The 27,506-nt window shown below is 45.8% G+C and overlaps 1 protein-coding gene across 1 annotated transcript in view; it reads left to right on the top strand.

The window, feature by feature from the left end:
* Positions 1-27,506, top strand: part of TEX10 (testis expressed 10) — a 196,880-nt gene that overhangs the window by 57,823 nt on the left and 111,551 nt on the right. Inside the window, exons 5-6 of the mRNA XM_040432491.1 lie at positions 19,021-19,259; positions 25,499-25,637. Coding sequence (XP_040288425.1) covers positions 19,021-19,259; positions 25,499-25,637 — 378 coding nt within the window. The remainder of the gene's footprint in view (positions 1-19,020; positions 19,260-25,498; positions 25,638-27,506) is intronic.

Below are 27,506 nucleotides of genomic sequence, written 5' to 3' on the forward strand. Positions count from 1 at the left end.
AACCAAATTGGTCCTATCGGACTATAATAAACCTAAAGGACCTGAATCTATATCTAACATACCAAAACTTTTACATGGAATCGATATTGTCAATTCTTCATTTGTTTCCCAACTGTGTCGTGGCGTCACAGATATCATGGCGTCCTAGATATCAAGGACTCCTATTACCATACCCACACAGCCCTCGTCTCAAAAATATCTCAGGGTGGCAGTACAGGTGAAAAAGGTTAGTTGTCCACCATCAGTTCAGAGCCCTCCCCTTTGGAATATCGCAGGCACCCAGAATATTTGCGAAATTGATGGCGGAGGTGATGGCACAAATAAGGTGGTCAGACATTATTATTCCTTATCTAGACGACCTGCTAGTGGTGGGGCAGTCTCCAGGTTCCCTTTCAGCTGAAGTTCAGGAGGTGTTGAAGACATTAATGAACTTGGGCTGGATTATAAACGGGGAAAAATCGTGTCTGCTGAGTTACCAATGCATTTTCCTGGGAATTCAGCTAGATTCCTTATCCCAAAAGTCCTACCTCCCAATGGGGAAGCTTCTGTCTATACAACAAACGATAGGGGAATTCAGCAAGTCCAGAATGACCCCTCTAAGGGAGGCGATGTGAATTCTAGGATTAAAGGGAGTAGGGATCGACCGATATAGATTTTTTAGGGCCGATACCGATAATTTGTGAACTTTGAGGCTGATAGCCGATAATTTATACCGATATTCTGGTAATTTTTATTTAAAAAAAAAATAAAATTCCTACACAAATCTGCTGAAAATTTATGTTTATTGTTAATGTGTGTGTGTGTGTGTGTGTGTGTATATATGTGTAATTAATATAAATATATATATATATATATATATATATTATACATTTTATTTTATTTTTTCTCTTTAATTTATATGTAATATTTTGATGTGGGTTTTTTTTGTTTTGTTTTTTTTTTTACTAACTTTTAGCCCCCTTAGGGACTAGAACCCTTGTCCTATTCACCCTGATAGATCTCTATCAGGGTGAATAGGAGCTCACACTGTCCCTGCTGCCCTGTGCTTTGTGCACACAGCATCATGGAGCTTACCATGGCAGCCAGGGCTTCACTAGCGTCCTGGCTGCCATGGTATCTGATCGGAGCCCCAGGATTACACTGCTGGGGCTCCAATCGGAGGAGCAGGGGAGAGGGGATCCTGTGACCACTGCCACCAATGATTAATACTGCGGTGGGGGGCGCACTGCACCACCAATGAACATAAATCTCTCATTTATTCATATACAGGAGACGGGAGCTAGCTGCAGAATCACATAGCCGGCTCCCGACCTCTATGAGCGGTAGCTTCGATCCGCGGCACCTGAGGGGTTAAATATCGCAGCTATTGCTCATAGAGGTCCGGGGCCGGCTATGTGATTCTGCAGCCAGCTCACGCCTCCTGTATATGAGTTATCTTCATTGGTGGTGCAGTGACCATAGCCCCTCCCCTTATCTTGTCCTCCTTCCTCTCATTGGCGGCAGCAGCAGCAGCCGCACAGGGGGAGGGAGACACTGTTTCCTTCTCCCCTGTGCTGCTGAGGGAACACAGAGCGTTATCGGTAGGGATCGACCGATATTGATTTTTTCTGGCTGATAACGATAATTTGTGAACTTTCAGGCCGATAGTCGATAATTTATACCGATATTCTGTGAAATTTCATTTTTTTTTTTTTTTTTTTTTTTAAATCCTACACACATCTGCTGAAAATGAATATGTTTATTGTTAATGTGTATTTATTTATTTTTTGTTGTAAATCTTTTTTATTTATACTTAATATTTTGGTTTTACCGATATTATTGGCCGATATTCAGGATTTTGACCGTTATCGGTATCTGCATCTATTTTGTCGATATACCGATAACGTATGGGGAACACAGATCGCGCTGCTCAGCGCTCTGTGTTCCCTCAGCAGCACAGGGGAGAAGGAAGCAGTGTCTCCCTCCCCCTGTGCTGCCGCTGCCACCAATGAGAGAAGAGAAGACAAGAGGAGGGGAGGGGCTGTGGCCACTGCGCCACCAATGATGTTAACTCACTCATTCATTCAAATTGAACAGGAGGCTGGAGTTGGCTGCAGAATCACATAGCCGTCTCCCGACCTCTATGAGCGGTAGCTGCGATCTGCGGTAGTTAACCCCTTAGGTGCCGCGGATCGCAGCTACCGCTCTTAGAGGTCAGGAGCCGGCTATGTGATTCTGCAGCCAGCTCCCGCCTCCTGTATATGAATAAATGAGAGATTTATGTTCATTGGTGGCGCAGTGCGCCCCCCAAGCCACCCCCGTATGAAAAACATTGGTGGCGCAGTGCGCCCCCCACCCAAGCCCCCCCAGTTTTAATCATTGGTGGCAGTGGCTACAGGATCCCCTCTCCCCTCCTCCTCCGATCGGAGCCCCAGCAGTGTCAGCCTGGGGCTCCGATCAGTTACCATGGCAGCCAGGACGCTATTGAAGCCCTGGCTGCCATGGTAAGCTCCATGCTGCTGTGTGCACAGAGCAGCAGGGACAGTGTGAGATCCTATTCACCCTGATAGAGATCTATCAGGGTGAATAGGACAAGGGCTCTAGTCCCTAAGGGGGTTAAAAGTTAGTAAAAAATAAACACCAAAATATTTAGTATAAATAAAAAAGAAAGATTTACAAAAAAAAATAAAAAATACACATTAACCACCTCAGCTCCCCTAGCTTAAAGAGGACCTTTCACCTGTATAAACGATGTGAACTGAGTATGCTGCCATATAGAGCGGCGCCCGGGGATCTCACTGCACTTACTATTATCCCCGGGCGCCGCTCCGTTCTCCCGTTATGCCCTCCGGTACCTTTGCTTCTTAAGTTATAGTAGGCGGGTCTTCTCTTGTCCTGTGGGTGTCTCCTTCTCCTAGGCTGCAGCGCCAGCCAATTGCAGCGCACAGCTCACAGCCTGGGAGAAAAAAACCTCCCAGGCTGTGAGCTGTGCGCTGCGATTAGCCAGCGCTGCAGCCTAGGAGAATGAGACGCCCACAGGACAAGAGAAGACCCGCCTACTATAACTTAAGAAGCAAAGGTACCGGAGGGCATAACGGGAGAACGGAGCGGCGCCCGGGGATACTAGTAAGTGCAGTGAGATCCCGCTCTATATGGCAGCATACTCAGTTCACATAGTTTATACAGGTGAAAGGTCCTCTTTAAACACCCTTAATGACCAGACCACTTTATACACTTCTGCACTACACTACTTTCACCATTTATTGCTCGGTCATGCAACTTACCACCCAAATGAATTTTACCTCCTTTTCTTCTCACTAATAGAGCTTTCATTTGGTGGTATTTCATTGCTGACATTTTTACTTTTTTTGTTATTAATCGAAATTTAACGATTTTTTGGCAAAAAATGACATTTTTCACTTTCAGTTGTACAATTTTGCAAAAAAAACGACATCCATATATAAATTTTTCTCTAAATTTATTGTTCTACATGTCTTTGATAAAAAAAAAAAGTTTGGGTAAAAAAAAAAATGGTTTGGGTAAAAGTTATAGCGTTTACAAACTATGGTACAAAAATGTGAATTTCCGCTTTTTGAAGCAGCTGTGACTTTCTGAGCACCTGTCATGTTTCCTGAGGTTCTACAATGCCCAGACAGTACAAACACCCCACAAATGACCCCATTTCGGAAAGTAGACACCCTAAGGTATTCGCTGATGGGCATAGTGAGTTCATAGAACTTTTTATTTTTTGTCACAAGTTAGCGGAAAATTGTAAAAAATAAATAAAATATAAATAAAATAAAAAACAGTCTCATATTTCACTAACTTGTGACAAAAAATAAAAACTTCCATGAACTCACTATGCCCATCACGAAATACCTTGGGGTGTCTTCTTTCCAAAATGGGGTCCCTTGTGGGATAGTTGTACTGCCCTGGCATTTTAGGGGCCCAAATGCGTGCGAAGTAGTTTGAAATCAAAATCTAAAAAATGGCCGGTGAAATCCGAAAGATGCTCTTTGGAATGTGGGCCCCTTTGCCCACCTAGGCTGCAAAAGTGTCACACCTGGTATTGCCGTACTCAAGAGAAGTTGGGCAATGTGTTTTGGGGTGTATTTTACATATACCCATGCTGGGTGAGAGAAATATCTTGGCAAAAGACAACTTTTCCAATTTTTTTTTATACAAAGTTGGCATTTGACCAAGATATTTATCTCACCCAGCATGGGTATATGTAAAATGACACCCCAAAACACATTGCCCAACTTCTCCTGAGTACGGCAATACCATGTGTGTGACACTTTTTTGCAGCCTAGGTGGGCAAAGGGGCCCACATTCCAAAGAGCACCTTTCGGATTTCACCGGCCATTTTTTACAGATTTTGATTTCAAACTACTTGCCACACATTAGGGCCCCTAGAATGCCAGGGCAGTATAACTAACCCACAAGTGACCCCATTTTGGAAAGAAGTCACCCCAAGGTATTCCGTGAGGGGCATGGCGAGTTCCTAGAATTTTTAATTTTTTGTCACAAGTTAGCGGAAAATGATGATTTTTTCTTTTTATTTTTTTTCTTACAAAGTCTCATATTCCACTAACGTGTGACAAAAAATAAAAACTTCCATGAACTCACTATGCCCATCACGAAATACCTTGGGGTGTCTTCTTTTCAAAATGGGGTCACTTGTGGGGTAGTTAGTAGACACCCCAAGGTATTCAATGAGGGGCATGGCGAGTTCATAGAATTTATAAATTTTTTGCCACAAGTTAGCGGAAATTGATTTTTTTTTTTTTTTTTTTTCTCAGTCTCCCTTTCCGCTAACTTGGGACAAAAATTTCAATTTTTCATGGACTCAATATGCCCCTCAGCGAATACCTTGGGGTGTCTACTTTCCGAAATGGGGTCACATGTGGGGTATTTATACTGCCCTGGCATTTTAGGAGCCCTAAAGCGTGAGAAGAAGTCTGAAATATAAATGTCTAAAAAATTTTACGCATTTGGATTCCGTGAGGGGTATGGTGAGTTCATGTGAGATTTTATTTTTTGCCACAAGTTGGTGGAATATGAGACTTTGTAAGAAAAAAAAAGAAAAAATTTGCGTTAACTTGGGCCAAAAAAATGTCTGAATGGAGCCCTACAGGGGGGTGATCAATGACAGGGGGGTGATCAGGGAGTCTATATGGGGTGATCACCCCCATCATTGATCACCCCCCTGTAAGGCTCCATTCAGATGTCCGTATGTGTTTTGCGGATCCGATCCATGTATCAGTGGATCCGTAAAAATCATACGGACGTCTGAATGGAGCCTTACAAGGGGGTGATCAATGACAGGGGGGTGATCACCCCATAAATATACTCCCTGATCAGGGGTTAATAAGTGACGGGGGGGGGGGGGGGGGGGGGGGGTGTAGTGTAGTGGTGTTTGGTGCTACTTATTACTGAGCTGCCTGTGTCCTCTGGTGGTCGATCCAAGCAAAAGGGACCACCAGAGGACCAGGTAGCAGGTATATTAGACGCTGTTATCAAAACAGCGTCTAATATAACTGTTAGGGGTTAAAAAAAAAAATCGCATCTCCAGCCTGCCAGCGAACGATCGCCGCTGGCAGGCTGGAGATCCACTCGCTTACCTTCTGATCCTGTGAACGCGCGCGCCTGTGTGCGCGCGTTCACAGGAAATCTCGCGTCTCCAGGAGGAATGAATCGACCGCCTCCAGGACGCATCCGTGCGTTAGGCGGTTGGGAGGTGGTTAACAATAAAAATATTCATTTTCAGCAAATGTGTGTAGGATTTTATTTTTTAAATGAAATTTCACAGAATATCGGTATATAGTTATCGGCTATCTGCCTGAAAGTTCACAAATTATCGGTATCGGCCCTAAAAAATCATTATCGGTTGATCCCTGCCCCTTAGGGACCCTGTTAGCTATTTACATAAGCCAGGTGGGTAGCTTCCCCTCTTTATACCTTTATCTTGGAGGACAGAATTGTGTTGATACCGGACCCTGCTTTTCTACCTAAGGTGGTTTCTAATTTCCACAGTTCCCAAGAAATTATTTTACCCTCCTTCTGACAGAATCCCAAAAACGAAGAGGAGGAAAATTTCCATACGCTAAATGTAAGGAGATGTGTGTGTAAATACTTGACTAGGGTTGGGCAATAAACCCGTATTAACGGTATACCGCGGTATTAAGAAACGGCGATATTGCCATTTCTTAATTACCGTGGTATTTTAGTGACATCATAGGGGCAGTCGCACGTCAGTGCTGAATGCCTCTAAAACGTCCGGTGCACATTACAGCCGGCACAGTGGAAAAGGAGAGAGTCCCTCCCCACTGTGATCCGGCTTCTGCGCCACCAATGAGAAGGTAATAGTGAGGAGGAGGGGAGGGGCTGTGGTCGCTGCGCCACCAATGAGAATTACCCTCAATGCAAATATAGACTGCGGGTGCCGGCCGTTTCACATACCCGGCACCCGGTCTCAATGACAGGAAGTGGCGATCCCGCGAAACCCATGCAATTTACCCCGCAAATGCGGCACCTGCGCCGTTAATTGGCACGGTTCGGCGGGATCCCTGTCATTGAGGCCGAGTGCCTACTGTGATATGGCTGGGACCCGCAGTCTATATTTGTATTATGGGGTTAATACCCCCCCATACCCCAGTATTATAAATTATAATAATTGGTGGTGCAGTGCACCTAAGCCCCACAAATTATAATCATTGCTGGCAGTGGCCACAGGGTCCCCTCCCCTCTTCATTGGTGGTGGAGTGGTAGCTTCTGATCGGAGCCCCAGCAGTGAAATCTCAGGGCTCCAAACGGTTACCATGGCAGCCAGGACGCTACTGAAGTCATCCATGGCTGCCATGGTAAGCTCCCTGCTGCTTTGTGGGACGGTGTGAGATCTTATGCACCCTAATAGATCTTTTATAAGGGTGAATAGGACAAGGGATGAAAAGATCCCAGGTTCTAGCCCCATAAGAGGGCTAATAGTTATCAAATAAAGTAAAAAATAAAAAAAGTTATACCCCCTTTCCCAATTTACATTAAAAAAATATAAGCAATAAAAAAAAATTGGTATCGCTACGTCTGAAAAAGTCCAAACTATTAAAGTATTGAAAAATGTCTCCTATGTGGTGAACACCGTAACAGCAAATTTTTAAAAAAACACACGATTCTCCATTTTTATTTTGTCTCCTTCTCCCCTAAAAAATAGGATAGGACTGTTCTATTAAGGGCCGCACATTCCATAAATTGCGGAATGCACACTTTTTTGGGCATTTAATTTTAGGTATTTAGGCATGCTGCAGTATTTTCTCCATCAAAAAAAGTACAGTGACTGAACTGAAGACATCCTGATGCATACTGAACTGATTGCTCTCCATTCAGAATGCATTGGGATAAAACTAGGACAGAACTAAATACCGGAAAAGTTTAATGCAAGTGTGACAGTACCCTAAGAGATATTACTGCATTGGGGCATCAAGGAGACATTATAATGTATGGGGGCAACAATATTTTTGATATCCCCCAACCCTAACTTAGACTTAACGAAAGAGTGGAGGAAAGCCCCCTCCATTATTTGTTTAATTTCAGGGTCCAAACAAGGGTCTGAAAGTTACTAGCCGTACGATTGCCCGATGGATAATGAGAACTATAAGTCTAGCCTACTCTTCAGCAGATCTTCAGGTTCCTTCAGGGTTTTCGGCCCTCTCCACAAGGGCTATAGCTGCTTCCTGGGCAGAAATGGCTGTGCCACAATTGACCAAATTTGTAGAGCAGTTACCTGAAGCTCTCAAAGCACGTTGTATCAACATTCTAGATTTGGATCTAGCTTCTGCTCAGGACTTGGCCTTGCAGGCAGTAATCCCACCCTAAAATTATCTAGTCTGTTCTCTCACAGGTGCTGTCATGTTCTTCAAACATAAATCTTCTCGGTCAAACCAAAAGTTCTATTTTGGTCTCATTCGCCCACAGAACATTTATCTAATAGCGTTTTGGCTTGTCCATGTGATTTTTAGCAAACTGCAGATGGGCAGAAATTTTCTTTTTGGACGACAGCAGCTTTCTCCTTTCTATCCTGCCATGCACATCATTGTTGTTCAGTGTCCTACTGATGGTGGAGAAAGCCCTTTAATTGATTAGAGGTTACCTCACACTATTACACACTAGAGATGAGCGAATCGAAGTTGACTAAGTGGAATTCGATCTGAATTTCAGGAAAAATTTAATTCGCACCGAAGCCGCATTTCCTCTCCCTTCGTGGTAACAAATCGCATTTTTTCCTAAAATGGCTGCTGCACATGTTAGGACATAGAGCAAAGAACTCTGGAAACAAGGGATCACCCACAATGCCATGCATACAGCCAATCAGCAGCCAGCCAGCCCCCTGTGATGTCATAGCATCAGCCATTTTGGATTCTGTCATTTTCCAGTGTACTTGGTGCTGGGAGAGACGTCATCAGGCGCTAGGGACAGTGCTAGGAAATATACGTACGTCCCATTAGCCGTTCGGTGGTGAATTGTGATTGTTATATTTTTTTGGGGGGGTGTAGAAATGGGGGGAGGGGGGAGAAGGAAAAAATATGTAATTATTGGCATTCAGCGATGAAGTTACATTGTACTACAGCCTTTTTTGGGCGGTATTATTTTAATTTCATTTTATTATACAATATGTCAGACAGACAGGTGACGGGCTCTTCAAAGGGAACGGGCAGTGGGCAAAATGTTTGTCGCATGCAGCAGAAGGGGGGGGGGGCAGCAGGAGTCGCAGCGAGATGCCCGAGCTCCCGGTGTCATCTAGCGGTCGTGTATTGACCAGCAACCCAGTGGTGCTTGAATGGTTGACTCTGTCTTTGACTTCGTCGCAAGTGACATCAGACCCCCCCCTCCCCAGCCAAGAGTCGCTGGGTTCCTCTGACTTGACTCTTAGTTGGCATAGCCCAGGAGCAGGCCCTGTGCCCCCATCTATCCTGAACCTTCCTCTGTCATTTTCAGTTCCCTAAGGGCGAGAAGTATTATATGCCGTAGGCTCGGCTCCACTTTTCAGCGAGGACGAGCTACTAGAGGACAGTCAGCAGCTACTGTCCAGCCAAGATCTGGAGGAGACATCTGCCGCTTCCTCCGGTAGGTGGGCAAGTGGTGATAATGAGTCGCGTGGGAGCAGGTGTTGCGAGAGCGGTCAGGCCCCTGTCCCTGAGACCACTGAGGGGGACATCAGTGACGTGCAGACAGTAACAGGTGATGATGATAATGATGTAGCCGATTGCACTTGGTAGCGTGGTGAAGAAGGGACTTCATCAGGAGAAGAGGGTGGCAGCTTCGCGTGAGGCAGCGCCTGAGCCAGCGGGGTGGCAGCAGTGGGAGGTGAGGAGCCAAACGTGCCCAGGGTAGACTAACCGCTTCGCAGGAGCCTACCAGTGCGGAAAGTAGAGGTGCAGGGGTTCACGGAGGCAGCAGTAGCAGGCAGTCAGCGCGGAGTGTTGGGGGAAAATGCCATACTCGGCGGTGTGGCAATATTTTTGTTAGGTCGCCGGAGGAGGTGAACAAGGCCATTTGCCGAATTTGTGGGCAGAAGGCAAAGAACCGTCGTTCCGATGTGGTGTTCCAGCCTGCCTCAGCAACTGTTGCATCACCCAGTGGCACGCAACGCACCCAATTTCAGGCAGTCAAGGCTCTACCACCTCAGCCAAAGGGAGCTGTCTGTCCTTCACATCATCTGCTGGTCCTGATGCTCCTGCTCCTCCTGCTCCTGGTCAGTCATTCCATCTGCAATCGATCACTGAAGCAATTGCCAAGAGACAGAAGTATGCGTTGTATGCGCAGAAGCTGAACGTGCTCCTGGCCAAGTTGCTGGTGCTGCAGTCCCTCCCTTTCCAAGTGGTGGACTCTGCGCCTTTTAGAGAACGGATGGCTTGTGCTGAACCGAGGTGGAGAGTCCTAAGCCGTCATTTCTTTGCTAAAAAGGCAGTACCAGCCCTGCACACACATGTAGAACAGAAGGTGGGCCAGACCTTGAGCCTGTCTGTGTCTGCCAAAGTGCATGGCAGCACCGACGTGTGGAGCTGTAACTACAGTCAAGGAAAATATATGTCCTTTACGGCCCACTGGGTAAATGTAGTTCCTGCGCAGCAACACCTGCAACTTGGCCAGGTGAAAACACTTCCGCCTCCACGATCTCACGCTGTTGTTCCTGCGACAATGTCCTCCTCATCCTCCACCTTGTCCTCATCCTCCACTGCAGGGACAATTCACAGTGCCCCTCCAGCATACCACATGTGCAGGGCACGGCAGTGTCACGCTGTTCTGCACCTAGTTTGTCTAGGTGAACGGAGTCACACAGGGGAGGAACTGCTCAGAGTCCTTCATCAAGAAATCTAATCCTGGCTTTCCCCTCGAGAACTCAAAATCAGAACCATGGTGTCGGCGCTGCGTTAAGGATGGCTGAGCCATGCGCCCTGCATGGTGCACGTGTTCAATCTGGTTGTAAAGCTGTTCCTGAAGTCCTCACCCATCTGCAAGACATCCTGAAAATGGCCAGGAAACTTTGCATGCACTTCAACCACTGGTACTCCGCAAAGCACACCCTCCTTGAGCTGCAGCAGCAGAACGGCTTCCCCCAACATAGGCTGATATGCAATGTTTCCACCTGTTGGATTTCCACCCTCCATATGTTGGACCGATCATATGAACAGAGAGGCCATAAACTATTTCTTAATGATCCAAGCGGACAGAAATACTCCCCTGTCGTGACACCTGCTGTTTGCTCGGGCCCTTTGAGGAGGCCAGGAGTATGGGATGAACAACGTCATTCCAATGATTCATGTCCTGGAACAGATGCTGCTAAGTCTGGCTGGCCAGGGGACAGGAGACGTGGCGACTACATCTCACTGTCACGTGAGCCCTGTGGGGACTGAACTAGAGGAGGAGGAGGACATTTGAGCACAAGCAATGTGTAGAGAAATGGGTGGTTTTTCTACACAGGTGACAGGAGAGGAGGAGCAGGAGCAGCCAGAGGAGCTACAGGCTGATGAGGAAGAGGAGGCAGATGACCCAGACACACTTTAGCAGTATGCAGTGGAGATGGAGGCAAGGAATCCCTCGGAGTCACTTGCGCAAATGGCCCGATGCATGCTCAGTTGCTTGCGTAGTGATAGCCGAATTGTTACCATTCGGCAGAGGGATGACTACTGCCTCTCCACCATGTTAGACCCTTGCTACTTGTCGAAAATGGGTGGCCTTTTTTTACACCGCTGAGAGGGAGGACAAACTGAACTACTATTGAGACATCCTATGTAGTCAGTTGGCCACTGCCTATGTGCGCCATCGCCCATCCTCACGCAGGTCTGACCGGGGGGGGGGCCCATCTGCTCTCACGTTCCACTGACATGGCTGCTGGGGGTTGGGGGGGATGGAGGGGCAGGTGCAATACCAGCTCAATCGGCAGCAACTTAAGTCTAGAGTCTCTGATGAGCAGTTTTCTTCACGCCTGCTGAAGAAACTACTCACCAGCAGCAGCAGCTAGACATAGAGCAGAATCTGAACCAGCAGGTTGTGGCATACTTGTAGTGCACCCTGCCACCCCACATCGAAGATCCCCTGGACTACTGGGCAGTCAAACTCTATTTGTGGCCGCAACTGGCTGAGTCTGCCCTGGACAAGATTTCCTGCCCGGCCAGCAGTGTGACATCAGAGACGGTTTTTAGTGCTGCGGGGGCCAAAATGTGAAGAAACTGACCTTTTGTGAATATGAATCAGGCGTGGGTCAGCCAGGATTTTCAAACACCAGTGCCTAATGCATCAGACTAGATCATCCATAGTGCCACACCTACACTTTGACAAAAGAGACCTGTTTCTTTTGGCTACTTGCTTCAGCCGCTATTCTGATACTGCCACCCGCCAGATGCCACACCTGCTGCCAGGTGCTCCTACTGCCAGCCACCATCTTCAGCTGGTACTGGTATTGCCCCCCACTCTGTCACTGGACCACTCTGTGGTCTCCTTATGCTGCTGCCACATCACTACTCTGTGGTCTCTTCATGCTGCTGCCACCTCAACACTGTCACTGGGCCACTTTGTGGTCCTCTCACGCTGCTCGGTGCTCCAGACTAAAAAAAGTATCAAGGAGCCTTTGGCTCCTAACCTGAAAAATTTAGTCGCCAAATTTTAAATACATATAATATAGCTAGGATAGCTTAGGAGCATGGGGTTTTCTAAGCTACAGCCCACGCAGTTAAAGGGGTTGTACACTAATTTCCATGACCTGTTAGACTAGCCAAATTTGTATTGGTAATCCCTAGGTGCTGGGTCCTGGCTCATTCTCTTGCAGGCCTCCGCTGCTTGTCGGTTTTTTCGAGAATCTCATCCAAATCAAAACTTTCCTTGACAGAGTAAGGGCTCATGCACACAAACGTATTTTCTTTCCGTGTCCGTTCGTATTTTTATTTTTTTGACGACCGTATGCAGAAACATTCACTTCAATGGGTCTGCAAAAAAACGGAAGTTACTCCGTATGCATTCCATTTCCGTATTTCCATTCCCGGAAAAAAATAGTACATGTCCTATGTTTGTCTGCATTACGGACAAGGATAGTACTGTTCTGTTAGTGGCCAGCTGTTCCGTTCCGCAAAATACGAAATGCACACGGATGTCAGCCATATTTTTTGCGGACCGCAAAATACATATGGTCGTTTGCATCAGCCCTAAAGCACATAATTTAGATTTGGATGCTATGTTCTCCTCTCCTACCTTTTTAGCCACTAAGAGGCGCTGCGGTACAACCCCTCTGAACTTCACCAGGAGTATAGCACCAAGCTACACTGACACATTGTAACAAACCCACAGCTGTCACCAGGATGGGTTTTCAGCCTATGTACATATGCGTTTATTCACTGTTATACCTCACTATTTTCAAACTCTCTTTGCTTGCAGTCAGCCACTGGGACATTGAAAACTATCTTAACCTTCTACTTATTACAGCTGAGGTTCCGTTACAATGTATCAGTGTAGATAAAGCATGGCGTGTACCACTGGACTGCAGGTTTTGGATGTAAGCATGAGCGTCTGCATTCACCGACAGCAAGCAGACATCTTCAATTTGATGCAGTGTGGCAAGAGGAGTTTAAAAGGGAGTTCCATTTTGAAGATAAATGTTTGTCTGGACTGGTCAACATCAATATACACCATGTAGGCCACTATAAGCACGTCCCTTCACAAGAACATGTAACTTTATTTGCAAAGTTGTCACACAGCACTCACCCAGCACATAACATGGCCAGTTCCCTTCTCTGGATCTATGTGCACGACAGCTGGGACAACACACAGGCTACTCTTCTGCCCACCATACTCACAAGCCAATCAGCGAGCAGGACACAGGAGGAGACTCGCAACCATCCAATAGAAACGAGCATTGTACATGCAGCAGTGAATACACGTGAAGGGGCGGTGAGCGATGGGCGGTAAAATTACTAGCCAATCAGGGTGAGGTTAAAGACTACTCCAAACTTGCCAGACTGCTGGAAGCGGGAGCACAATATGTGGGAACCCAAGCCACGCCCACCCTCTGACGGTTAGTGTGAGGGGTGGATCTTCACCCAGCAGACGTCTGCATCGTGTCTGCTGGATGAAAGCCTTTTTTTCTTGAAGAGGCAAAGCAGCAGAGGGTCTACGTGTAAATGGCGACAAGACTACAAAGTCTTGTCGCCATTTTGCAATTCTAAGTCGCATTGGCGACCATTTTGGTCGCCATTTGGAGCACTGCTGCTGCTACCTCAACACTTCATGCTGCTGCCATCTCAACACTGTCATGCTGCTACCACTTCACCACTCTGTGGTCTCCTCATGCTGCTGCCACCCCAACACTATGCCTCTGGGCCACTTTGTGGTCTCCTCATGCTGCTGCCACCTCACCACTCGGTCATTCGGCCACTCTGTGGACTTCTCATGCTGTTCCCACCCTCCCCACTCCATGATTGGGCCACTGTTTTGCCTTTTTGATCTGGTTGACATCATCATTTATTTGATCCTTCTGATATTTTTGGAGGAAGAAAAAATGAGACGCACAACGGATCCTGTCTGTGTAGCAGCTGTAAGGCCTGTATGACATGGTCCCTATTTTGCATCAGAATTGACTTCTGATTTGGTAGCCAAAACACAGACTTGCAAATATTCCATTCATGTGTCATCTCTGTTTTGGGTCCTCTCCTGTATTTTTGGCTTTAGCAATACTGATGGATTGCTGACCAAGTGAAGGCAGATGCTCCACAGACAGGATCCATTTTTAGGGGGTTATTGTTCTGACGGATCAGAGGAAGGGCAAAATAATCTGTGACGTCAACACAAACTTACTGAACAGGTTTTGAAGACATCTTTGTGGAGTCAGCTGATGATTGTGTAAAAGGAGTGCACGTCTTCTTGACGTTAACATCGACCTGTAAGGCTGAGTTCATACTTGAGTTAGAAGGCTAGGTTTGGCCCCATAACTGCCCAAATAAGTGAAGTGTGCAGTAATTCTAAGAGTGACACCTGTCAAATGCATGTCATACTGACCAGGGCTGTGGAGTCGGAGTCGAGGAGTCAGAGGCAATTTTGGGTACCTGGAGTTTAAATGTCCCAATTCACAAAAAGTTATAATTAATTACCGTATTTTTCGCCCTATAAGATGCACCTGCCCATAAGACACACCTAGGTTTTTGAGGAGGAAAATAAGAAAAAAAATATTTTGAACCAAAAGGTGTGCTTTTGGTGGGTTTTGAACTAATGGTGGTCTGTGGGTGGCACTGTTATGGGGGCATCTGCGGATGACACATATACAGCATCTTATCTTATGTGTCATCCACAGATCCATCCCCATAACAGTGTCCCTGTGTAGTGAATGGGGGCCGGCATCTGTTTCTGTAATGGCAGCGGGGCCCGGTGCCTCCTTCATTCATAAAGTGGGCGGAGCAGGCGCGTGACGTACCGTAGTGAGCTATGCTACGAGCGCCCACCCTGCCTCCTGACTGCCAAGAAGTTAGTAGTAAGTAGTACAGCGCTAGATTTAAGATGATTGGAATACTTTAACAATACCCACAAGTTAGATATGATTACCGTATACTACAGTGAGCGGGGCCCGGTGTAGTAGAATACAGTGACTGCACCGGGCCCCGCTGCCATTACAGAAACAGATGCCGACCCCCAGGCCCTCCTCCCTCTCAGCCTATTCACCGGACGGTCGCAGCATTCGCCTCATAAGACGCACTGCTATTTTTCCCCCACTTTTGCGAAAAATACGGTACTTCTCTACTGTAAGAATAAAAGCCAATGCATGCAGTGCGTCACGTTACCGCAAAACGAACACGTTAAGTGACCATGAAGAAGCATGCTTTTCATATGCTTCACTATATGGCACGCAACGCACAGTTAAGGAGCGGCAATACTTATACTTTCCATTGTGTTGTGTTCCGCTGTTACAGGGAGCGCAACGCCCATGGTTAACCTAGCCTCTCACTGATAACTGATTAAGTAAATGTTTTTTGCAGGACTAGACACTTGTATAAGTGAAGGGAATGGATAGTCAATAGTTCAAGACTGAAGCTGTAAACCATTTGAAAAACTGCTGTCATTCAGCTAAGGCCTCTTTCACACTTGCGTTGTGCACTCCATTTGCTGGAGGTGCCCACCGGATCCGTAACACCGCAAGTGAACTGAAAGCATTTGAAGACTGATCCGTCTTCAAAATGCGTTCAGTGTTACTATGGCACCCAGGACGCTATTAAAGTCCTGGTTGCCATAGTAGTAGTGGGGAGCGGGGAAGCAGTATACTTACCGTCCGTGCGGCTCCCGGGGCGCTCCAGAATGACGTCAGAGCGTCACATGCGCATGGATGACGTGATCCATGCGACACGTCATCCATGAGCGTGGGGCGCCCTGACGTCACTCTGAAGCGCCCCGGGAGCCGCACGGACGGCAAGTATACTGCTCCCCCGCTCCCCACTACACTTTACCATGGCAACCAGGACTTTAGCGTCCTGGCAGCCATGGTAACCATTCAGAAAAAGCTAAACGTCGGATCCGGTAATGCGCCGAAACGACGTTTAGCTTAAGGCTGGATCCGGATTAATGCCTTTCAATGGGCATTAATTCCGGATCCGGCCTTGCGGCAAGTGTTCAGGATTTTTGACCGGAGCAAAAAGCGCAGCATGCTGCGGTATTTTCTCCGGCCAAAAAATGTTCCGGTCCTGAACTGAAGACATCCTGAACGGATTTATCTCCATTCAGAATGCATGGGGATAATCCTGATCAGGATTTTTCCGGCATAGAGCCCCGACGACGGAACTCTATGCCGGAACACAAGAACGCAAGTGTGAAAGAGCACTAAGGCTATAAAAACTTGTAAATAGTGTTGAGCGAACCTGTTTTAAGTTCGGCGTCTAAAGTTCGGCTTCCGGTTAGCGGAGAATCCCGATATGGATTCCGAATTCCGTTGTGGTCCGTGGTAGCAGAATCAATAATCGGCCATTATTGATTCTGCTACCACGGACCACAACGGAATTCGGAATCCATATCGGGATTCTCCACTAACCGGAAGCCGAACTTTAGACGCCGAACTTAAAACAGAAGTTCGCTCAACACTACTTGTAAACTCAGATTGTTAGCTTAAACTTTAAACATGACTATGGGATTCTACTAGGGAAATCAGGTTTTAAAATAATGCCCCTTCCTGGATCCTCCCACTGTTCTATCTTCAGCAGAAGATCAGCACACAAAGGAGAAGGCAGCAGCTTCCTAGCCAGTAGTTCTGTGGTAATGACATGTATGTTGCCTTTCTTTCCTTCAAGGAATGTATAAAATACATTCGCATATTAAATACAGAAGAGTCTGAGTCGGAAGTACCAAAAACTGAGGAGTCTGAGTCGGAGCATTTATCTACCGACTCCACAGCCCTGATGCTGACTGTATTGTTTTACTGTCCCAGCAGACTCCCTAGGTGTGTTATTTGAAGGCACAGTGTTCTACACCACTATACAGTCTCTCTGCAGCCAGGAAATAGCTGTTTTTTTTAAAGCAATTCGCCGCAATAAGTTTGGATCTAATCTTTTTGGAAAATTCGGCGAACCAACCAAATTCTTTAGACATTTGCTCATCTGTTAGACACCTTTCTGTAATCTTTTGTTGGTCAACCACTCCTAGGGGGGGAGGTTAATGGTCTTGAATTTCCTCCCCATTTGTGCATCTTTCTGACTGGATTGATGGAGTCCAAACCTTTTTTTAGAGATGGTTTTATAACCTTTTTCAGCCTGATACGCATCAACAAGTCTTGGGTCCTTGGATATCTCCTTTTTTGTTCGTGCCATGGTATATTTACACAATCTACTAGTCTAAAGGTGCAGCCGATCACTTGATGAACGAGTGAAACTGTCGTTCCTGCAGGCCCCTAAATTATTGTTTCTGGGCAGTAGATCGTGCTGTCTAAACGGTGATCTGCCCATAAACAGTGCAGCTGTATCACAATAGTGTTCTCTCGTCCTTATACTGTGGAGGTGACATGCAGCGCTTCACCTCAACGAGCAGCTGACTAGGGAAGGACATCTTCCTTCCTGACAATCTGCTGCTCATCGGCATGTGTAAATCCACCTGTAGTCTAATACTTTTCAATCTTTTGTTTGATTTGGTTATCTTTATCTACTGTTAGGACTTGTGTGAATATCTGATGTAGATTTAGGTCAAATTTATTAAGAAATGTAGGAAATTCTGAAGGGTTCACAAACGGTCAAGCACTACTTTAGATCAGATCCTATAGTTGATGTAAACTTACTGTTTCATTAAATTTCAGGGATTTACATCGCACATTAATTGCAGCATGTTAACATATTTTAATCCTATGTCCATATTATGTGTTGTCATAATTACTTTTTGCTTGCCTGGCAGACCAGATATGTTTGTCTGAATCCCTTATTTCGTTAAATATTCTCTCTAAGGCTTCTGTTAAATGACCATTTAATTATTATTTTTTAAATGGAAAGCCTCAGAATGGTGTAAAATAATAAAATGTACCATATTTTTCACTTTATAAGATGTGCCTAATAAGACACACCTAGGCTTTTGAGGAGGAAAATAAGCAAGAACAATATTTTGAACCAAATGGTCTGCTTTTGGTGGGTTTTGAACTAATGAGGATCTGTGGATGACACGCTGTTATGGGGGGGATCTGCGCATGACACCTGTATGGCACCTTATGATAGTATTGGTGTCCCCTGATGTCTGTGTCGGTCACTAGTGTCTCCTCCTTTCCTCCTGTATTACAGTAATGTCTGTGTGTTAGTCATTGGTGACCCATTATCCTGGGCCCCAGTCAGAGCTGCCATCACATGTAAAGTCTATTCAGTTCATCCCCTAGCAGTGGTGCTGCTTTGATAAACTATTCTAACCTGTAGCAGTACTCACACACGTCAGTCAGTAGCACTTTGCTTATTTCATTAATGAAAGTGGGCAGAGCGTGACAAGTGAGTGAGGTGATGCTGCCGGCTTAATGACGTACATTGACTGTGCCGGGCCCCTCTGCCAGTGCTGTGCCGTGCTGGCCTCCAGGTACCCCATTCCTCCTCAAACCGCCCGTGCCCTCACCCCCCCTCTCCCGAGATGGAGTTTCTGGTCTCAGCTACAACATGTGTAACTGATACATCCACAGGTTGCTTTGACTGTGCCGACGATGTGCCGACCATGTAAGATTGCACTATTCGCTTTATAAGATGAACTGCTTTTTTTCCCCTCCACTTTTGGCGGGGGGGGGGGGACGACGACAAAGTATGTCTTGTAAAGTGGAAAATACAGTAATTCCTTAAAAAAAAAAACACCATTCCCATGCTAATGCCAGTCTCTATTTCCTGGCCCCTCTCAACATACAGGAAAGACCACTGAGACAATTACTGGTTCAGCTAGGTCACCGCTGTGGTCAGTGATTGGCTTAATAGGCTGTAGATTTGTATTCAACCACGATCAGTTAATATAATTTTGGGGCATCTTTTCTATCACATCCTTTCTCACTTATTGCTTTTTTTTTTTTTTAAGTAACAAAGATGGATCTCTTTCCCATAATGGTCTGGATCATCTATTACTAAATTTAACACTGTGTGATATAATGGTGTCCTTGGCAAATTCCTCAACACTTCATGAGGATTCAGGATGGCTGACTATGATAAGAATATTTGTTACTGAAAAGTTGGCGAGCGGATGGAAGCTGAACAGCAAGCAGTTAAAAAGACTTCTGGAAGTAACAAACAGACTGTTATATATTGAGAAAAACAGAGGTGAGAAAAGTGTGTTTTCCTTTCTCTCATTACATTTAAAGGGGTTTTCCCATCTCAGACAATATGGGCATATCGCTAGGATAGGTGAGTGTCCCACCTGTCTGATAGGTGCTGGGACCCGCACCTACCATGAGAACGGAGCCGGGAAATAAACTGAGGGCGCACTGCGCATGCGCAGCCGCCCTCTATTCATTTCTATGGGGCCGCTGAAAATAGTCGAGCGCTGGTTCGGCTATTGCGGTCTTCCCCATAGTAATGAATGGGGGCATGGGCTGCGCATATGCGGTGTGCTCACATTAACTTCTTCCGGGGTCCTCCAGCCACAGCGCTCCCCGCTTCGTTCTCATTGTAGGTTCGGGACCCCCACCTATCAGACAATAGGGGCATATCCTAGCGATATGCCCCTATTGTCTGAGATGGGAATACCCCTTTAAGCTTAAGTTGATGAAATGCCTAGGATAAACTATAAGGGCCCATTCACACGACACAAATTAGGGAACCCATTTTAAAGGGAGTCTGAGTTCTGTTTTTCTTTTGTTGATCTGAGTCCTCAGAAATGAGTGGAGCTTTGATGCAACAAGAGCAATGGTGACACTCTCATGGCACCAAAGTCCTAATTTGAATGTTAAGAAAAAAAACATCCTAACTGATCAACAACAGAAATACAGTGCTTTATTCAGGTGAACCACAGCTTTTTGTGTATGAAAACGGTTTAATAGGTGACAAATTCCCTTTAGTAATTAGTTTTCTTGTCAATTAGAAAATTAAAAAAATACAGTTAACCCAGAATACAAAAATCTAAATCACTAGATAATGTCTACTTTATTAAATTTCTCCTTGGAATTTGCTTTGAATCCCTCTATTACTGGGCAGCTCACAGAAGTATCAAATTATACACATCTATACAAATTATACACAATACAAATCTCTGGAGAGGGGAGGAGTGATCAGGAGTTGAGAGACAGAAAGAGACTGCTGCAACTAAATAGGAAGTTTATATCTCAGCCCAAGTGCTTTATTAACAACCATACAGGTCAGTACTTCTCTGTAATGTCCTTCACGATTTTAGGGTTGCTTCTGAATGAGTAGAAAAGATTTAGGAAGCCGATTCTCCTCTGCTTTGTGTGTGTAGTGGATAGCAGCTAGTCTGCACCCACCAACCCTGGGTTAACTGCAAACTAGACAATTAACATGCACAGGGGAAAACTGATAACAAAAAGACCCAATACAAGTCATGTAATGGCCAGAAATGGTGTTATTCCAAATGTACACACACTTCTATTGATTTAATGCAAAGTTTGGGTAAATGGGTTGTCTGGGAATACTGAAAGGATCGTGTTTACCTGTTCCCCACTGTTTCGGATTTCCATCTGCTGCTTCAGCAGTGATGTGTCCACAAGTGACACATCACCACTGAAGCAAACGGTTGGCTGAGGAGAATCAGGTGAACATGGCTAGGAGGAAGAAGACAAACCTTGGAGAAGAAGGGGGAGATTCGGGAGTCAGTGTGGAGGTCCAGAGTGGCGGGGGCTTTAGTGACTCGGTAGTTTATTTATTTTTTTCTGCCGTCTTATGTAACCATATAAGAGCTTATTTTTTGTGGGACAAGTATTTTTTTAATGCCACTATTTTGGGGTACATAAAACTGATTAACCTTTATTAACTGATGGTGCCTGTCAGTATAACACTGACAGTATAACACACTGTACGCAAAGGCTGTACAGTGCGACTAGTAAATGGTTTAAAAAAAAAAGTTAGTTTTGTTGAATAAAAAAAAATCTCCAACTTTAAAATTGCAGAAATTAAATGCCCTTCATATATTTGGTATTGCCGCATCTGTATTGCACTACACAACTATCATGTTCCCATATGGTGAACGCTATTAAAAAAAAAAAAAAAAAATGCTTAAATTCATGGGATGTTCAGATGCAAAAAACTTTTTAGGGTAAGGAAAAAAAAATTACCCCGTTTTATCAAGGCCGGCATCTATGTTGCTGGCCTTAATATGGGCTTTGGTGCCAGAGGAGGCATGTAAGTTATGACCATGCACAGGCCTCATCTTAAATTACCTGCCTCTGGCATCCTGTGTGCCGGAATGAAATATACAGCAACTCAAAGCTGCCATAGATATCAGTCTTTTTTTTTTACTGGGGCCAATGGCCCTGCCTTTGCAACACCCTCGCCATGGCCGCAAAATTTATAACATTAAAACTCTTTTGCAGCATTGCTGTTTCTTCCTATTTATTTTTACACTATTTAGACATTGAAAAAAAAAAACTATACATTTGTGGTATTGTAATCGTACTGACCCAGAGAATGAAGGGCACAGGTCAGTTTTGCCGCAGAGAGAACGCTGTGGGAACAAAACCTGTAAAAATGACGGCGGAATTTATTTTAAATTGTTTTCCAATTCCACCCCATTTGGATTTTTTTTTTCTCTCTTCCTACTACATGCCATATTAAATGGTAGCATTATAAAGTACAACTAGTCCCGCAAACAATAAGCCCTCATACAACTATGGGAACTACGTGTATTTTTTTAGTACACTTTATTAACCTTAAAGGGTTTCTGTCACCCCACAAAACTCTTTTTTTTTTTTTTGGATAGTTAGATTCCTCATAGCGCGATATAGGAGAATATAATAGTCTTACTTACTTTCATGCGGCCGATTCTTTATAAAACGAAGTTTTATAATATGTAAATGAGGGCTCTACCAGCAAGTAGGGCGTCTACTTGCTGGTAGCCGCAGCAGAAAACCGCCCCCTCGCCGTGTTGATTGACAGGGCCAGCCGTGATCTCCTCCTCCGGCCGGCCCTGTCAGCACTTCAAAAATCTCGCGCCTCTGGTCATTCGGCGCAGGCGCTCTGAGATGAGGAGGCTCGTCTCCTCAGCACTCCCTCAGTGCGCCTGCGCCGATGACATCACCGAAAGAGAAGACGCCATCGGCGCAGGCGCACTGAGGGAGTGCTGAGGAGACGAGCCTCCTTATCTCGGAGCGCCTGCGCCGAATGACCAGAGGCGCGCGATTTTTGAAATACTGACAGGGCCGGCCGGAGGAGGAGATCACGGCTGGCCCTGTCAATCAACACGGCGAGGGGGCGGTTTTCTGCTGCGGCTACCAGCAAGTAGACGCCCTACTTGCTGGTAGAGCCCTCATTTACATATTATAAAACTTCGTTTTATAAAGAATCGGCCGCATGAAAGTAAGCAAGACTATTATATTCTCCTATATCGCGCTATGAGGAATCTAACTATCCAAAAAAAAAAAAAAATGAGTTTTGTGGGGTGACAGAAACCCTTTTAAGTTCATTATTTTAGTCCTACTTGACAACCTCACATTGCATTATATTATCACCCTAACAGTGACAGGCAGTTCATTAGGCCATGCCTGTGGCACAGCCTAATAGGCATACAGTTCTGGAGGCCTTTATTAGGCCCCTGGCTCCTTTCACCATGCATAGGCACCATGTGATTGAGTTTGCTGGGGGCCCACTGTGACAGAGAGCATCCCCTCCCTTAGTCTAATTGCCTATAGCCAGTTGCCCGACCATGGCATTTAGGGGTTAAATCAGGGCTCCAGATGGTCGCAAATGCGACCTAGAATTGCAAAATGGCGACAAGACTTTGTAGTCTTGTCGCCATTTGCACCTAGACCCTCGGCTGCTCTGCCGCTTTAAGAACGGGATTTCATACAGCAGGCAGACTGCAATCCAATAAAAGAGCTCCGCATAGTACAGAGCTCTGTTATTAGAGAGGAGGCTGCTGATTGGTCATAGTCTCCGCGGGCTGCCCTGCCATTGGCTGCTCAACTCACACCCCCATTCTCCCGCGCTGAACACAGTAGCAGCTTGCTCTTCAGTCATGAAAACAGGGAGCCGCTCCATGCCGACTGCTCCACAGAACAGGTTAGCTTGAGAAGTTTTTCAGCGCATACTTAACATTCCACAAACAGTCACCCCTGCGCTGGCTGCCGCTGCTAAAGGCTACTCCTTATGTCTTTACGACCCTGATAACACTCAAAGGGCCGCTGCTGGTGCTCCATGTGAGCTCCCTGCCTGGGCTCACAAAAGTTATCTTAAGGGAAGAAAGGGGTTAATAGGAGCCCCGTGCTGGTCAAGACACTAAAGTCAGTGAACCATATCTCTTTCAAAAGTCTGTGCTTAGTAGGAGGAGATAACCTCTCCTCCTACTAAGCATGGACTATTGAGAGATATATATGGTTCACTGGCTTTTTGTGTCTTAGAGATGCCACCACGCTGGGGAGGCTCAAGTGTGGCTGGCAGTGAAGGTGTTAAGGCTGCAGGGCTGCCGGTCGTTAAAGTAACGAGCCTGGTATAACAGGCTGATATAAGGGGCAGCCACGCAGCCCACCTACTCCTTGCAGGACTCTGATCATGCACCCTCCCTATCCGCTCTTCCCAAACTATGGGCCCACTTACCGGCTACAGCCCCCCTACTACAAACCCACAAGGTTAGCTCGCACAGGGCGCCTGAACACCTAAGGCCGGCCCTGGTACTATGCACAGAGCTTCAGGGAGAGTGTGAAGTCCTATTCACCCTGATAAAGCTCTATCAGGGTGAATAGGACAAGGGATGAAAGATCCCAGGTTCTAGACCCTAAGGGGCAGGCTCGGACTGGCCCACAGGGGTACAGGGGAATCCCCCGGTGGGCCCTTGAGCAAGGTGGGCCCCTAGTCTCCCACCCCCTGCACAAGTGGCACATAACACATTAGATTTACTGTGCTATATACATATATTCAATGTACAGCACCTCAACCAGCCTATGTTCATATACTTGTTAAATTATTTATTATATTCGAATGTATGGTACGGTGGGCCCCCAAAAGAAATTTTACTGGTGGACCCTAGGTACCCCAGTCCGACACTGCTAAGGGGGAAGTAGTTCTTAAAGGGAACCTGTCACCAGGATTTTGTGCACAGAGCTGGGGACATGGGCTGCTAGATGGCCGCTAGCACATCTGCAATACCCAGTCCCCACAGCTCTCTGCGCTTTTATTGCGTTAAAAAACCTTTTTGATCAATATGCAAACGACCTGATATGAGTCCTGTGTCCGGAGATGAGTCAAGCGGAAAGGAGCCCAGCACCGCCCCGCATCCTCCGAATCTCCTCCTTGCTGGCTAACGTCACAGAGCTGGAGCGCCGAAATCTCGCGATGCGCGAGCTAGCGCATGCGTAGTTCGTTCCCTGTGCTGATGCCAGCACAGGGAATGAACATGATGCCGACACTGCGCATGCGCTAGCTCGCGCATCGCGAGATTTCGGCGCTCCAGCTCTGTGACGTCAGCCAGCAAGGAGGAGATTCGGAGGACGCGTGGTGGTGCTGGGCTCCTTTCCGTTTGACTCATCTCCGGACACAGGACTCATATCAGGTCATTTGCATATTGATCAAAAAGGTTTTTTAACGCAATAGTAGCGCAGAGAGCTGTGGGGACTGGGTATTGCAGATGTGCTAGCGGCCATCTAGCAGCCCATGTCCTCAGCTCTGTGCACAAAACCCTGGTGACAGGTTTCCTTTAAATAAAAAGTAAAAAAAAATACACCAAAATATTAAGTTTAAATCACACCCTTGCCCAATTTTACATATAAAACATATAAACAATACCAAAAAAATACATATCGCCACGCCCCAAAAAAGTGCGAACTATCTCCTATGCGGTCAACACCGTAACAGAAAAAAAAAACTTGCCATTTGCCTTTTTTTTTGTCACCTTGTCCCGACAAAAATTAGGATCAGACTGTTCTATTATGGTCCAGACGTTCCATAAAATATGTAATGCACGTGGCTTTTTTGGTGGTTTTATTTTTTTAACGTGGTATCTAGTATCGCAATACTTTTTTATGGTGTCAAAATTTTGGTATCGTGACAACCCTAGGTAAGACCTGTTGTTTGTTTTATTATTATACCGTAATTATATGCATTTTAAATTTGGCTCCTAAATTTTTCAGGTTAGGAGCCAATGGCTCCTTGATATTTTTTTTAGTCTGGAGCCCTGGTTAAGTGTCCAGGATCTGAGTTTTCTCCACTTCCAGCCGTTACAGCAAGAACTTGACTTCAGTCAGTGTGTGGCTTCCCTGGTGTTCTTTAACATTTTTCATGAAAAAGCTGTCAGATAGCCAGTTTAAACTTTAGAAGTGTTTATGTAAGACCTCATGGTAAAATTGCATCCTGTTGTCATTTTGTTTTAGTTAATTGATTTTACCTGTTGTATATTTTAGTGGCTACAGAAAAGTTGATTCAGGCTGTGTACATGATGTATCAGCAGAGAGACCTTCAGTTGCCTGTTCGTACCATGCTTCTAATGTTTTTTAACAAGGTTTACTTAAAAGAAGAAGATATGTGTTTGAACCAGGGAAGGTAAGATCACTGGCTGCAGAGCTATTGTGAGCTTTTTTCAATTTCAGAGTATCCTGAATTAAAGACGGCCTGTTACCACAAAATGCAATAAACGTGTTCTATATACCCAGCAGCGGTGAATGGGACGGCTCATTCCCATTCAAGTGTATAGGAAGCAGTTCTCCCATAGAAATGAATGGGACGGTTTACTTGTAATTACACCTGCTCACCGCTGCAGTTGCGACAGCGTGCAGGTAAACATGAAGAGAAGACCACGCTTGCACGAGCGTGGCCTTCTTTTCAAACAGCTGATCAGCTCCCCCACAGATCTGATATTGATGACCTGCCTTAAGACGATAGATCAATCTAAATAAAGCAGACAACCCCTTTAAAGGGGTTCTGCACTTTGGTTTAACTGATGATCTATCCTCTGGGACCCCCGCCGATCAGCTGTTTGAGAAGGCAGCGGCGCTCCAGCAGCGCCACGGCCTTCTCACTGTTTACCGCCGGCCCACTGACGTCACGACTAGTATCAACTAGCGTGAGCGCGGCTAAGCTCCGTTTACTTGAATGGAGCTTAGCCCCGCCCACGCTAGTTGATACTAGTCGTGGCATCACTCAGCCAGCGGTAAACAGTGAGAAGGGCGCGGCGCTGCTGCCTTCTCAAACAGCTGATCGGCGGAGGTCCCCAGAGGATAGATCATCAGTTAAAACAAAGTGCAGAACCCCTTTAAGTATTCTTCATGATTGGGATGCCACAGATGCCTACTTCCACAGTTCAGCGGCAGCCCCATTCAACAGGTTTCCTATAAATCCCCTTGCGAGCACTCGCTGTGGTATCATATATGCACAGGCACTCTATTACTGATTAGAACTCTGCATAGCACATATTAAAAGACCATTGTTGCGGGATGAGTGTTATTTGCATGTGAAAGGTCCTCAGTTTGCCTGTTTTACTCATGCAAAGCTTTGTAAATGCATGAATGGATGTAATCAGTTGTTAAAATGACTCGTTAGATGCCTTGAAATTAAATATATGAATGTTGCCTAAAATATACATATCCTACACATTCCCAGAATGTATATTGACAGATGGCTAGTGTACGATGACTGCAAAATGACATGATGATTGCATGTAGTGTACATGGTCCTTGGAAAGTTGTAGTATAGATAATTGATAAATGAATTGGGATTCGATGAACCTCAATTGTTTCTTTTGGTTAGTGAAAAAGTGGGTTTTAAATGTTTGATTGTGCATCAGACCCAGTGGTGTTCATGGTGCCCGACCCTGGGCAGCAGTCATTGGCAAGACCAAAGAAATTATTTCTGCAGTCCTGGATTTTGTGCCCTGCTGCACAACCAATTATGGTGAGCGGATTTGCACTCCATGAGCTTCTGTTTCATCAGCGATTTCTTCTTCTGTTTGTCTTGGAAAGGAGTAAGAAATATATACATGGCAGCAACCCGACCGCAGCAGGGCAGCTTTCGTCTGGCCGATTCTCTGCATATCTGCCAGTCTCCATTATACTTAATTGGATCGGCAGGCATTCAGGCAGTGTCTGCCAATGCTAGACCCAGAGAGCTCTAGCAGTTTGTTCCCTGCTGAACGCTAGTGTGAAATTTAGCCTTAGACCCCTTTCACATGGGCGAGTATTCTGTGCGGGTGCAATGCGTGATGTGAACGCATTGCACCCGCACTGAATCCGGACCCATTCATTTCTATGGGGCTGTGCACATGAGCTGTGATTTTCACACATCACTTGTGCGTTGCGTGAAAATCGCAGCATGCTCTGTATTATGCGTTTTTCACGCAACGCAGGCACCATAGAAGTGAATGGGGCCGCATAAAAATCGCAAACATTGGCAAGCGGATGCGGTGCGATTTTCACG

Source organism: Bufo bufo, chromosome 5 (assembly GCF_905171765.1).
Source record: "Bufo bufo chromosome 5, aBufBuf1.1, whole genome shotgun sequence".
NCBI lineage: Eukaryota > Metazoa > Chordata > Amphibia > Anura > Bufonidae > Bufo > Bufo bufo.